Raw genomic sequence first — 12,889 nt, forward strand, 5'->3', positions numbered from 1 at the left:
TCTGAATATCTTTAGTTTCTGAACTAATTGTCAGACAATTCAAACAATATTTGGACTTGGATTTGTAATGGTCATTTTTGGACAAAAGAATAATTTGGGTTACTTCAAAAGTATAAAAGATGACAATGACTGCATGCACCGATGAGGTAAAACATAGGAATAAGTGTAACAAATTTCCAGAACTGATCCACTTAATATAAAATTGATTCTACCTATAAGCAGGAGTATAAAAAGACCACACCTCTCCTGAGCAAAAACCTTTTTTTTTTTAATTTCTCGTTGAAAGGAACTTGGTAGAATATTACAGCAGAACACACATGACTGAAACAGCTGCCATTTCACGTAACACAGTACAGGAAGAAGGATGTAGTTCAATCTCATGTGTAATATTAAATATATATATAGTATATTTATATCAATAGAAAAGAAAAAAAAACTATTGCTCCCAGGTGTTTATTTTTTTTTCATATGGCATTTTTCTGCTGTGTTGCAGCGGGTAAAAGAAAATTCAACGAGATGTTTACACACCAAAGGAAGTTGGACAATGAAGTGACATTCCCCAAAGCACGAGTACTTTGTGGCTTTTTTTAATTAGGCTGAGAATTATTATTTTTTTTCCATTGCAATAACTAAACAAAACTTGCAACTGCTCTCAAAAATGGATAAATACCATCATACAGCAATCAGAGTATGCAAAGAATAAAACACGAGGCAGCTCCGCGTAAGAGCAGACATGCAAAAAAAAAAAAAAAAAAAGAAAAGAAAAATGTAAAATGGAGCATTAAAGACATAACGTTGATGATTGCAGGTGTTTATGTTAGCATTGTATGGCAACTGATGGGAAGCCAATCTGTGACAAAACATGGTAAAAACATGACTGAAACAAGGGGGACAACTCGATGCTCTGTAAAGTGAACTGAAGTGCTGAGTGTTTGCTGACAAACTACTTCAATGAAGTTGTCTCTAGAAATTGCTATAACATACTGTGTTATCAGTTTGTTGTACTTAATTTCTTAATTTCCTCTAAGGAAAATAAGAAATGTTAGGAAAAAAAGCAGGTATGAAATATCACCCTGGACAGTTGCATCCAAGTTTAGTGTTTTAAATAAGCCACTTCAGGCAGCATTATCTAATAAATGTCTCACATTTCTAAGACATATTTCAATATATCTCTTTTGAAAAATAATTCTATCTATAGTTGATTTTTTTTTTTGAAGTAAGTAAATCTCTTCGAGTCTGTGTGTATATAGTTTCTTTTTCCCCATTGTGGGTTTCTTTTCCAAAAGCACCTAATTTTTCTTACAATCCGACTGAATATTGCTTCAGTCATTTGTGGTCTGAGTTCAAGATTAAAGGATCCAAATGGTGCACCCTAAATAAGTCAGCAAGGTCAATTCCCTTGAGACCATAGCTCAAGCCCACCAATATTAAGCCTTAACTCAAAAAAAAAACTGTGACAAGTGCTAGAGGCCTGAGCTCACAGCATCCCCTTTGACAAAAAGGTTACAGCAGTCAAATGTGGTCCGGCATCACGTGAGACATCATCAGTTACCACAGATGTCTCAACTGCAGCAACTGGAGGACCAGGTCTGCAACCAGAACCCTCTGGGGGGTAATGCAGAGGCAGAGGTAATGCTGATACGACCCCCGCCCCAAATTACAGATGGGGCTTGCCAGCCCTGAGACACAACAAGCCACATGTGAGCAGGCCTCCCTAACACTTCAGCTAACAGAGCAGGAGGTCAGCACCTGAGGAATGCCCAGGAGGGAGAGAGAGAGAGAGAGGAGATGGAGCAGAAGGGGTAGGAGGAAGTCATTTTGGATTCATTTGGATTGTCCAGAGAACCCAAATGAGCCATGTGCTTGTAACAGATCACCACATGGGAACTTGCTGGGCCGAGCAGATGTCCTGCGATGCCGACGATGCCCCCTATAGCTGAGAACGAGGTGGCTCTGAGTGTTGTGGGTCTGTCTGGGCAAGTCGTTTCGTTACAGGTCAGTTTAGACATAACACTCACAGCCACGGTGAGTAACACAGGGGGGCTCCGTCTCACTCCCACTCTGCACCTGCTGGCTTGAGTATGTCACACGTTTCACATTTCCTTATTGTCATAACACAGACTAAAAGGTCAGCTCGAGGTGGGCTCTTACCATTGGGTATCAACCAGGAAGTGGGACTGGTAACCTACTGCTGTATCTTGAGCACTGTCAAACTTAATTTGCTGGGCTACATGTGTGGAGTTAATAAACAGACATTCAATATATATATAGATATATCTATATATCTATATATATAGATAGATACATATATATCAACTAAAAAGACATATATATTTATATATTTTCTTAACCAATGGGGGATTCAGATACAGGAGCTGACGTCTGCAGCCTCCACTCATTAATCTATAACAGCCACCTAAACTTTAGAACATGATTCTCTTATATAGACAGTAATTTCTCAGTCAAATATACTTTTTTTTTTTTTTTAAATTTTACTCCTTTGTTTTAGCATTTTAAAGTTCATGCACAGAATAGCTAGTCGTTCCTCTCTCTCTGTTTCTCTGTTTGTCTCCAGGCTTTGCATCATGTTATCAGCTTCATCACAAGCAGCCACCTCTCTCCATCAATCGTCGTCCACGTCGTCTCCCTCAGACTCCTCTCCGGCTCTCCTCTCGTACATCTTATCCCGGTGCCGCTCCTGGATCTCTTTCATCTCCTCGGCGTAGCGGCTGAACGCTCCCCCGAACTTGCTCCACGCCTTGAAGGGGATTGTAATAGAGTTTCTGTAACTGGGCTTCACTTCGCTCACCCGTAAGAAAACTCCGTACTTGTTGGATCCCACGTCAAAGAAGAACCGCTTGGAGTCCACCATGATCGAGGTGCCTTCCGGGAGCTCGCTATAGCCCCCGGCCCCACCGCCACCGGCCAGCTCCTCCTCATCAACACCGTAGTCGTCTATCAACTTGGCCAAGGCGTCGCGGAACTCTATTAAGCCCTGGGCCGGGAGTGCGATGGTCTGTCCGGCCTGCAGACCAGCCCCGGGGAGGCCGCCTACTCCGACTCCGAAACCGGGGCCTCGGTTGACCGTTTGCCGAATCCGGAGAAACCGACCCCTCTGGTTCTCCTTCAGGTCGAGGTAGTATTTTCGGTTCTCGCGCACTAGGAACTCACTCTTCAAGGCCCGTCTAGGCCCGGTGTCATCCCCGCCGGATGACTGCGCGATCTGCTCCGGGGTGCTAGGCCCAAGCTGGGCGTAGTGCTCTATGAAATCCCCCAGGTAGTCGCGGAACTCTGCCGCAACTGACATAGAGAGAGTCAGACGACTTTTCGAGCCCCCGGCGCCGACCTCGGCGATTTTGATGAACCGGCCTTTGGCATTCTGCTTCACATCCAGGTAGAAGCGTTTGTTCTGAATGTCCAGCCGCTTCGACGCCAGCTCCTGGGTCTCCGATTCCCGCTGGTAATGCTGAAACCCGCCACCTCCTCCCCCTACGCCGCCACCGCCGCCGCTGCTGCTGCCTCCGCGCTCACTGCCACTATCCCCATCCGCCATCTTCGCCACCAGCAGCCCGTTTCTCTGCGTATCTTTGACCCCCGCCCCACCCCCTTGCTTGCCGAGCTCGCGGAGGAAACCGGACGCTGGAGTTCGAGCTCCGATTGGTAACTACGGCTGCCAATCACAACATCAATTAAAGAGCTTGCGTTATCATTTGCCAGTTCTCCGGTCTGTCAATAAAACGTAACCGCCTACTGTATGACATTCGAGTATGTGTTGTATTTACAGTTCACAGCAGCGCTTCAATGTCGATATTAAACTCATACTTGTATCTGCACAAGGGAATGTGTCCCTAAACAGTGTCCTAACACACGCAGTACTCAACTATTTTCATTTGAGCAATTTGAAATGCAAGAGCTGATTCAAAGTGCGGCTTCTTGACTATTGGATTTTGTACATTTTTGGGATGAATGCCCCTGGAAGGACACTCCCGCCTACTTGTTGGTTTCGTGCGCAAAGGCAGGCACGACGAGTGGGGGATGGGTGGATGTTCTGCAAGCCGTTGGGCGATTGGTCGCAGTGGAGATTCGAAGTAACAACACGCACTCTGATTGGTTGTGCAGGCTCCCACGAGGGGTCGCATGCAAAAGATTTGCGAAAGGGTTTATTGTTTCTTTGCTTTCGGGAGCCGAAAGTGTTTGCTATCCGCTCACTTGTGCAGTCGAATAACGAGACGGAAAATGGTATGTACGTTTCAGCTACTGCTAAATGGAAAGTCGGTGCTGTCGGTGTACTTGTAATGTAATTAATGTGCAACTGTAGAAAGTACTTTTTTTGAATTTGTACTGAGGAAAATCGACCAGAAGGTATGTGGTTTTAAAAGCTTGCTACAGGGCTAACTGTCAGCTAACACGTTAGCATCAACATTAGCTTTAGAAGACAGAGTTTCGAGGGTTCCTTGTTACGCGTAAACGATTAGCTGCGGTGCGCGTTTGTGGATAGTTTCTCTTATGCTCACACGTGAGTTCCTTCATTAGAAGTATAACGTAAACTTTGATTCATAGACAAGTGGCTTGTGACTCGGTGTAGCCTTTGAACTGTGGATTAGCAACAATTAGCAAGCTAAGTTTAATGTTAGCTATTTCATTGGCTACTAACGGCTGGATAACGTTACTGGTGGCAGTTTGCCACAAGTACGTTTGAGTCTGTGAATAAGGAGTAAAATCGGCCGTGCTGTTTCTATGTGTTTAGGTTATGTGACTCTGTAGAGCAAACTTTTTATTCTTATTTTTTGAAAACATGAATGAAAACGTAACCAAGCACTGACGGTCTTAAAACGGCGCGTCTGTTTGTCGCGGGATTGGCGGCTGCAGCACGCATTTGACAGCTTCTCGTGTTTGGGTCCGAAAGGATCCTTATTGGCATTTCTGAAGTTCACTGTTTTAGTCCTGTGCTTTTTGCGTGTGGCCGCGTTATCGTTGGCGTTTGCGCCTTTGATTCGCTTTACTTGAGTTTTGATTGGCGGGAAAGCGATAACAGTCGAGCCGGGCACCAGTAACAGTTACAGTTTGAACCGCTAATCAAATGCATGTTGCGATGCCTTTCTCAATTGTTCAATTCTCACCCAAGTGTGATCTCACCCACTTTATGCTCAAATGTTTGCTTTTGCAAACCTCCTGCCCACGTTGATGTGTTTATTACTTTTTGTCGGGAATCCAGATGCCATTGTCCCACACATTTCTGCTACTTCTTATGATCCATGCTCTTAAATGTTCCTTGTTGTAAATTGTCTTGGAATTACCCCATACAGGCTGGTGGCAAGGCAGGAAAAGACAGTGGCAAAGCCAAGGCAAAAGCAGTGTCCCGTTCCCAGAGGGCTGGGTTGCAGGTATAGCTTTTGATCCTACAGTGGCAGTTTGTGACTTTGGTGCATGTTTGCCCCTTCACTTCACCTAAGCCAAAGCCTCGTGTCTGTTTTCTGTCAGTTCCCAGTGGGTCGTATCCACAGACACTTGAAGACTCGCACAACCAGCCACGGTCGTGTAGGAGCCACGGCAGCTGTTTACAGTGCCGCTATCCTTGAGTACCTCACTGCTGAAGTAAGTATTCCCCTAATTGTGAACATCATGCACTGCTCCAATTTCTTCCTTGTAGGATGTTAGTGTTTGCATTGATCTCATCCCTATAATTTTTGTCCTTAGGTACTGGAGTTGGCAGGCAACGCCTCCAAAGACTTGAAAGTGAAGCGTATCACTCCACGTCACTTGCAGCTGGCCATCCGTGGTGACGAGGAGTTGGACTCGCTTATCAAAGCAACAATTGCTGGAGGAGGTGAGCTGACACTTTCACAGACATATGTATTGTTTATTTTTGTCATCTTCTAGAACTCTTTATATTTGCCAATGCTGTGTTCTCTGCTTGTTCTATGCTACACATTTTTTTGCAGATCACAACTACCCCTTGAAATGTTTCATCTAATTATTTTGTTTTTGCTGTTTTTTTTTCCTTTCTCTCTTGTTTGTCTTCAGGTGTCATTCCCCACATCCACAAATCCCTCATTGGGAAGAAGGGCCAGCAGAAGACCGCGTAGATGCCACGATGACCAGAAATTTTGGGGCTTGAAATTTGATCGGACCAGGAGTTCACATTTGTTCTTTTTTAATATTAATATTATAGAAAACGAAGAGTGATTGTTAGGCTTTGTGTTGTTATATTTTCCCATAACTAGAAAAAGTACAGAAAACTCCTTAACGTTAAAACCCCTTTGTATGTTGTTGTAGAACGTCTGACTGGGGATTTCATGATTATTTCAGATGCCGGAGGTGAATTTGTTTGATTGGCCCTGGGCTCTGTAATGTTTTATACTGAAAAAAGAAATTGTTAAACCATTTTTTATATGAAAACTTGCTTTGTGGTTATTTTCTTGAAGTTACAATATTTACTATGATACAAGTTTTTAAAGAGGTTTTTTTTTGGAAAGCAAATTAACAGCTAAATGTGGCATGGTGCTTATTTCCTTTTGACTTACTGTAATCTTTTTAACTGCACAAGGATAGTGATGTATTAAAAATTGAATTTTTTTACATCATGGTTTTTGAATCATGGTTGAATTAATTTGGATTTTTTACAAAAAACATTACGAATGACGTCAAATTGAATACGGATCTATACAATGTAATCTAAATGGATAATATAAAACTGAAAATAAGATGTATAAAGAATCAAATACCACATTTAATGTTTGGCATTCAAATAATCACTGGTGTGGCCCTCGACTGCTGGGATTAGGCAACAGTGATCTTGCAGTTTTTGCATCACTGTACAAGAAATGTCCTATATATCAACTACTTAACACTAATAGATATAGTTGGTACCTTGATGTATGGATGGAGTGGATTAAATATTTATCATCTGGCAAATAAGAACCACATCAGTGTTTATAATACTTTGCTGCAGCGCTTTAACGTGCACAAACTGAATTTGTTCAATTAAGTGAATTACGTTTTCAAGCAGGAAGGCTATAGGCTTATTTACCGAGCTGTGTGTTCAGGGAAATAACTGCATATTTTATCTACGAATAAATACCTTTTGCATGGTATGCTTGGCTTGGTCTGAAACCACTACTTGAAATTATTTGTGTATCTTGAAGTTTTGCAAATGTTTGTGTATGACGTGTCATGACTACCTAAATAAGCCCTTAAGTTTTAGAAAAAAATGTGAGTAGTAGGTGGGTGCATTTTTTTTAGTAGATAAATGAGCCGTATCACTTTTCACAGATGGCTTTTTTTTTTTCACGTGAGATTAAAATTTAATCCTGACAGAGATTTAATCGGACAAGTCAACGCATAATTTAAATTGTCTCACGGGGTTTGTGGTTTTGTCATTACCTACCACAGACCGAACTGTAGGACAATTACTGCATTTCCAACTGAAACCATGAACTGTGATGCGACGTCCTGTCAGCAGGTGGAGCTACTCACATGCACAATGACACTTTGTTCCCTTAACAACAGAACATAGAAAGACATTTTCTTACTATAGCCAACTAGATCCACAGTATAAAACAACGGTTTCCCCCTCTTTCTCTAGTAGCAAGCATGGAATATATGACTACTGAATAAAAGTTTAATGAGGCAAGCCCTATCATGAATAAATTATATGTCTTGGATAGCATATATGTTTATGGTTGTGAAACACAAAAGTCTCAAATAAATTGAATGTAATCAGGTCACTTGTTTAAAATATTCCACTTCCGCATTGGAGCTATAATAACATGTTTCCCACACTTTGATCTCATAAAAATTGTGTTCTGTATAATTATATTTTTATGCATTCCCTTATAATGGGATGACAATTAGAATTAGTAATAAAGCTGGAGCCTTGTCACTGCAAAACATGAATTATCCAGTGAAGAGACGAAAAAAAATTCTATTTTGATGAGGTGTAGGCAATAGGCCGGATGAAAATAATAAGATATGACGTTGAAAGCTGGATTTGGTGTTGTTCATACACGCACACATGCACGTACGCACACACGCACACACGCACACACGCATAAAGATGCATGCTAATATAATAATTCCTGTCACTTCCTGCGAGTTGCACAACTATACGCACTCAGTTAACTGAATTTGGACACAGGCTGTGACAAACTGTTGCGGTGAGTCTGAGCTAGTGCTGCTGTTGTGTGGGCAGCTGTTGTTTTCAAGTGTACAAAGCATCTTGTATTTTCTTAGCATGATGGAGTGATGTAAAGCTGCACTGAGCTTTGCCACCAAACTACAGACAGAAGCAATGGGTGCAGCTCAAGAACAAGCGTTCACGAGCCAGTCGGTATTTGGCAGAGTTGGTAAAAGTACTCAAACTCAGTACTCAAGTAAAAGTGCAATTACTTCTCCAACTTCAATTCAAATAGAAGAAAAATTTCTTTACTCAAGTAGAAGTACTACTGTAAATAACTTGCTCTAAAACGCACCTAAAGTAAAAAAAAAACAAAAAAACAGTCCACTAAGAAAACGATTTTAAACAGTATTGACTTTGATGCTGTTGATAATGATAAATGTACAATTCCAGATTTTAGGTAAATGCATCGAAACAGGTCGTGGCTGTGGCATTTCCTATTTAGTGTAAAGTCATGATTTAATCGTCAGCATGAAAGCGAATGAGCGTATTTATTCAACTGTCAAGCTTCACAGTTTAAGACAAACACTTTTGATCATATTTTTGATCACTTTTTTTATCTTTAACAACATTCCTGTAGCAGTTCTTTCTTCTGTTTAATTAACCACGTTCATGCACAGAAAACTTGTCCCAAGCAGCAGATCAGCGTCATATTCCTCTCATTATTTCTTTTGCATTTCTTTCTGCTGTCAGCGACTCTACTCATTATATGAGCTGCAAATGATGTGGAAGAAATGAGTGATGAGGCTGCAGAAGAACAAACAGCTCTGAGAATGTCAGGAAAAGAAAGCTGTTATTTATATATATAAAAAAAAATCACAAACAGTTGTGAAGCTTTGTTTAATGATGTCTGAGTCACGGTCATAATGATTTTCAAATGAGAAAACATGGTGTTTTGGGTGCGTGGTGGCTCAGTCCGACACTAACAGCGACACTAACAGGAATGACCTTTGCAAGAGCAGCAACAACACGACAGCCGGCCTTTTTTTTTTTTTTTTCTTACATAAGAGAACCTCCAATCTGAGTCACACTGATTTCAAGATCTGCTCCTGCTTTTCTACGTTTGTCCATGTGCACATGCTTTACAGTAGATCTTTTCTCAGAAAAGGTTTTAACATTTGCGTCAGCAGCTTTTTGTTTCAGAAACATTACCGCGAGTCAACAGCAATACTCTGGCTGTAGCTCTAACTGAAGAAGTTAGAGCTGCAGTAAATGCTAACCTGAGCACACTAACGTGGTGCAAGTCACTTGTGATCATACATCACAACATTTGAAACATTTTGACCTGATGATGATGCCATATGGAAAGATAATGATTATTTAAGTTGCTACAATTAGGGGGTAATGAACCAGAGTCCACATGTCATCCAATATGCTCACAAAAAGGATCATGTAAGAGGATCATGTTAATCATTAAGAATTCTGCGTTGGACACCATGAGTGTCCAACTGAGTCCCTCAGATGGTTAATGGGACTGAAATTGTTTTTTGTGAAAAAAAATGTTTTAATGTCGATTCTGTTAATTGTCATTTTAACGCGCTTTTATTTTGTTAACTGAGGACCTGCACTAACTTTACTTCCCTTTCTTGATTCTGATTACTAACACCTGTGTTCTAGCCGAGTGCCAAACTGACCAATAGCGTGACCGGAGAGAAAGAAGACTGTGGCTACACAAGGAGGACATGATGGACATTAAACATGATGGACTGCGAAAGTATCAGCAGACTAAGGAGATGGGTCTAGACCACATGTCACCGAGTAGCAGCAGGGAACACAGGCCATGTTGAGCTGCACAGACGCACGAGTGTTTCGTGATGAGAGAACTCGAGTGAATTGTTGAGGCCTCTGGCTGTATAGTTTATGGAGGACAGGCCTTTGGCCTCTTTTGTCCCCTTTGGAGTCCGCTTGTGTCAGAAGGCTGCTTGTTCTTCATCATATAGTTTGTTATGGTCATGGGTGTATTATAAATCCATCCTTTATGCTTGTTCACTTTGAGTTGTGTTCATTTTACAATTTTGTTTTTGGAAGTTTTATATTTTTTATAATTTGTCTATTTTTTTTAATTTTGTCTGTGACTCAGGTGGACAGTTTTAGGTTGTTGCTCATTATTTTTAGTCCTTTTCCATCTTTTTTTGCCATTAATCCCAAACCAGGATCCTTTCCTAAAGCCAGCCCATTTGTTTTTGTGCCTATGCCAAACCATAACCATATTTTTGATGTCTTAACAAACATTGGGTCTCATAATATGGACCAGATTGGTTGTATAACAGAATACATCAAACAGGCATAACATTATGACCACCTGTGCATATTAATGTATTCCAAAACAGTTCCTCTGCCATGAGTTCTACTTTTATAAGATTGTAATTTCTCAGTTTTTAGGTTGAAACTATAACTTGTGACTCTTTTTGATCATTGAAGTCATAGGGGGTAGTGGAGTCATACTGGTAACACTATTATAGGAAGAGGTGGTTGTAAAGTTTTGGCCACCATAGTTTAAAATTAATGACCCACTAACCACTTTGTCCTCAATAAATTGTAGAATTATCACCTTTCTGACAGTTTCAACTGCAAATATCTGATTAGCATGAAATATGAGACCAAAATACAACATCTGATCCTGCAGATTCCCACTTTACCAAGACATGGCAACTTTATCCCAGGGTCCGGACAAAGTTGGTTACGAAGCTGCAGCAAAGTCGGTAAATATTTCTGACTAAATGTGGCATCGTATGTTACGTCCAGAATGAGAGGCTCTGTGGGAACACATGAAAGATGTAGCTGCCTCACATCTTCAAAGACGGAGAACCATTTGTTTATTCTTACATCTTGCTCTTCCTCTGTCTTTACAGTTTGCTCTTGAGGGAAATGGGATGGTTTCATCCACAGGTCAGCCTTCAGCTCTCATTCTCTTCAGCAGAGAGCAGGAGATGCCTGGAATGCACCGTGCAAAACTGTGACAGCTTCAACAGGTAACATTCCATAACCATGTTTTCTGCTAGGCATCGACAGTTTAGGGTTATAGTTTATTGTATGTCTGTTATAGGAAGTTATGTGACATTTTTTGTTTAATGTCTGCAAAATGCTTTTATGTTTACTGCTTGTTGCATTGCCCCAAGTGGTTAGAGATGAACCCAAGCAGTTTTCAAAATGAAGTCTACTTTTTCAGGCAAAAGACCTAAATAGTCATTCTGATGGGACAATTACTAGGAGGCTCATCGTGTAGTGGTAATGCATGACTGAAGAAAAGATCTATGGGGTTTCATGAAACCCTTTTATTGCCACATAAAAACACCATTAAAGCCTGGGCCCGTTTTCATTGTACGTGCCTTAACAGAAAACCGATCAAATGCATAGTCCTGGATCTGGTTGTCCTGTCGTGTCAGTTTTTCCAACCCATTTGAGAATCAGATTAGAAAAGCGACATTTTTATCATCTGGGATCCACGCGCTAAATGACTAAGGACAGAAAAGGAGAATAAGAGGAGACCATGTGAGAGGAGAGAGAGAGACAGACGCAGTGAGATGCTACAAAAATGCAGAAAGATGACGTTAGAGTGTTGGTAAAAATTAAACGTTAGAATCTGGGAACAGGTGAAAGTAAAGTCAGAAAAAATATTCTGCCGACTGAAGCCTGTGAAGTTCTCTTAGCTCATGTTAATGTTAATTAGATTAACATGTTATAAATGTATTCACATACTGTGACATCATGCTACATTTTATAGACGCTTATCTCTTTTTATCAGTGGCCCAATTTCAATGGTTTGCTCGTGTAAGAAGAGGGCATCTATAGTTCAGATGTTTGACATCTAAGACTATCTGAGAACAAATCCAGTCCGTGCAGAAAGCATTCACACGATAAACCTTTTCCACATTTTGTTATGTTATTCCAAAATGAATAAAAAAAATGAATAAAAATTAATATTTTCCTTAAACATTCTACAAACAGCCCATAATGACAACGTGAAAGAAGTTTTTTTGAAATCGATTCAAATTTATTAAAAATAAAAAAACAAAAAAAACACTTTGTGGATTCACCGCAGATTTGAAATTGTGGATCTGTTGTTGGAACAAGAACCAACAAATGCAGGCTCATGATAAATTGTCAACCTGTTAATCAACGTACGTACAAAGAACAGGGTCCTTGAAAGCGTCATAATTTTGGATTCTTGTTCAGAAAAATGATCTGAAACCTACATTTACCAAAAAAAAACCTTTATCTGTGTTCGATTAGGAGCAGATCATCTGTTTGTATTAATCCTTGGTCATTTTTTGGGCACTTTTGAAATTTCTTGGGGGGTTTGGGTCTGCATTTTGGATTTATCCGCATTTGCATTTTAAGGTGTTGTATTTTCCAACATTGACAAATCAATAAATAATGTGGAAAAACTATTAAAAATATTTGCATCTCTATAGTCAGATTTATTCCTGCTTGAGGCTTTAACAAGCTCCTGATTCAACTGTGTTTAACCTTACAATCCTGTCTAATCTAATGTGGGTTAGTGAAACTCTTCAGCACAGTTCTTAAAACTAAAGTCATGTCTAGGTGAAAGACTGATCCCGAGGTTTCAGCTACTTACCCTGGTGTCATGGCAGGTCTGTCTGATCTAGTCCTTCCAGGTGACGTCAATTAAAGAAATCCATGTGGGCTTTGAATAAATAAAGTCAGGATTCATACACACACACAGCCCTTCAGGTGACCCACAGGTGTTAT

The 12,889-nt window shown here is 40.6% G+C and overlaps 2 protein-coding genes across 2 annotated transcripts; one reads left to right on the top strand and one right to left on the bottom strand.

The window, feature by feature from the left end:
• Positions 1-244: 244 nt before the first annotated feature.
• On the bottom strand, positions 245-3,862 carry LOC137136106 (transcriptional regulator protein Pur-beta). Its single transcript, XM_067521150.1, has one exon. The coding sequence runs from the start codon at positions 3,551-3,553 to the stop codon at positions 2,624-2,626; it is 930 nt and encodes a 309-aa protein (XP_067377251.1). The 5' UTR covers positions 3,554-3,862; the 3' UTR covers positions 245-2,623.
• A 223-nt stretch (positions 3,863-4,085) lies between these two features.
• Positions 4,086-6,586, top strand: LOC137136107 (histone H2A.V). Its single transcript, XM_067521151.1, has 5 exons — positions 4,086-4,239; positions 5,307-5,384; positions 5,482-5,595; positions 5,698-5,827; positions 6,025-6,586. Exons 1-5 carry the CDS (start codon positions 4,138-4,140, stop codon positions 6,084-6,086), a joined length of 486 nt encoding a protein of 161 aa, XP_067377252.1. The 5' UTR covers positions 4,086-4,137; the 3' UTR covers positions 6,087-6,586.
• The last annotated feature ends 6,303 nt before the right edge of the window (positions 6,587-12,889 follow it).

The sequence above is a fragment of the Channa argus genome, chromosome 11, assembly GCF_033026475.1.
Source record: "Channa argus isolate prfri chromosome 11, Channa argus male v1.0, whole genome shotgun sequence".
Taxonomy (NCBI): Eukaryota; Metazoa; Chordata; class Actinopteri; order Anabantiformes; family Channidae; genus Channa; species Channa argus.

Coding starts and splice junctions, on each gene's coding strand:
- LOC137136106 (XM_067521150.1), bottom strand. CDS start 3,553: ATGGCGGATGGGGATAGTGGCAGTGAGCGCGGAGGCAGCAGCAGCGGC.
- LOC137136107 (XM_067521151.1), top strand. CDS start 4,138: ATGCAAAAGATTTGCGAAAGGGTTTATTGTTTCTTTGCTTTCGGGAGC. Junction 5,596..5,697: donor TTGAGTACCTCACTGCTGAA/GTAAGTATTCCC, acceptor TTTTGTCCTTAG/GTACTGGAGTTGGCAGGCAA. Junction 5,828..6,024: donor AGCAACAATTGCTGGAGGAG/GTGAGCTGACAC, acceptor GTTTGTCTTCAG/GTGTCATTCCCCACATCCAC.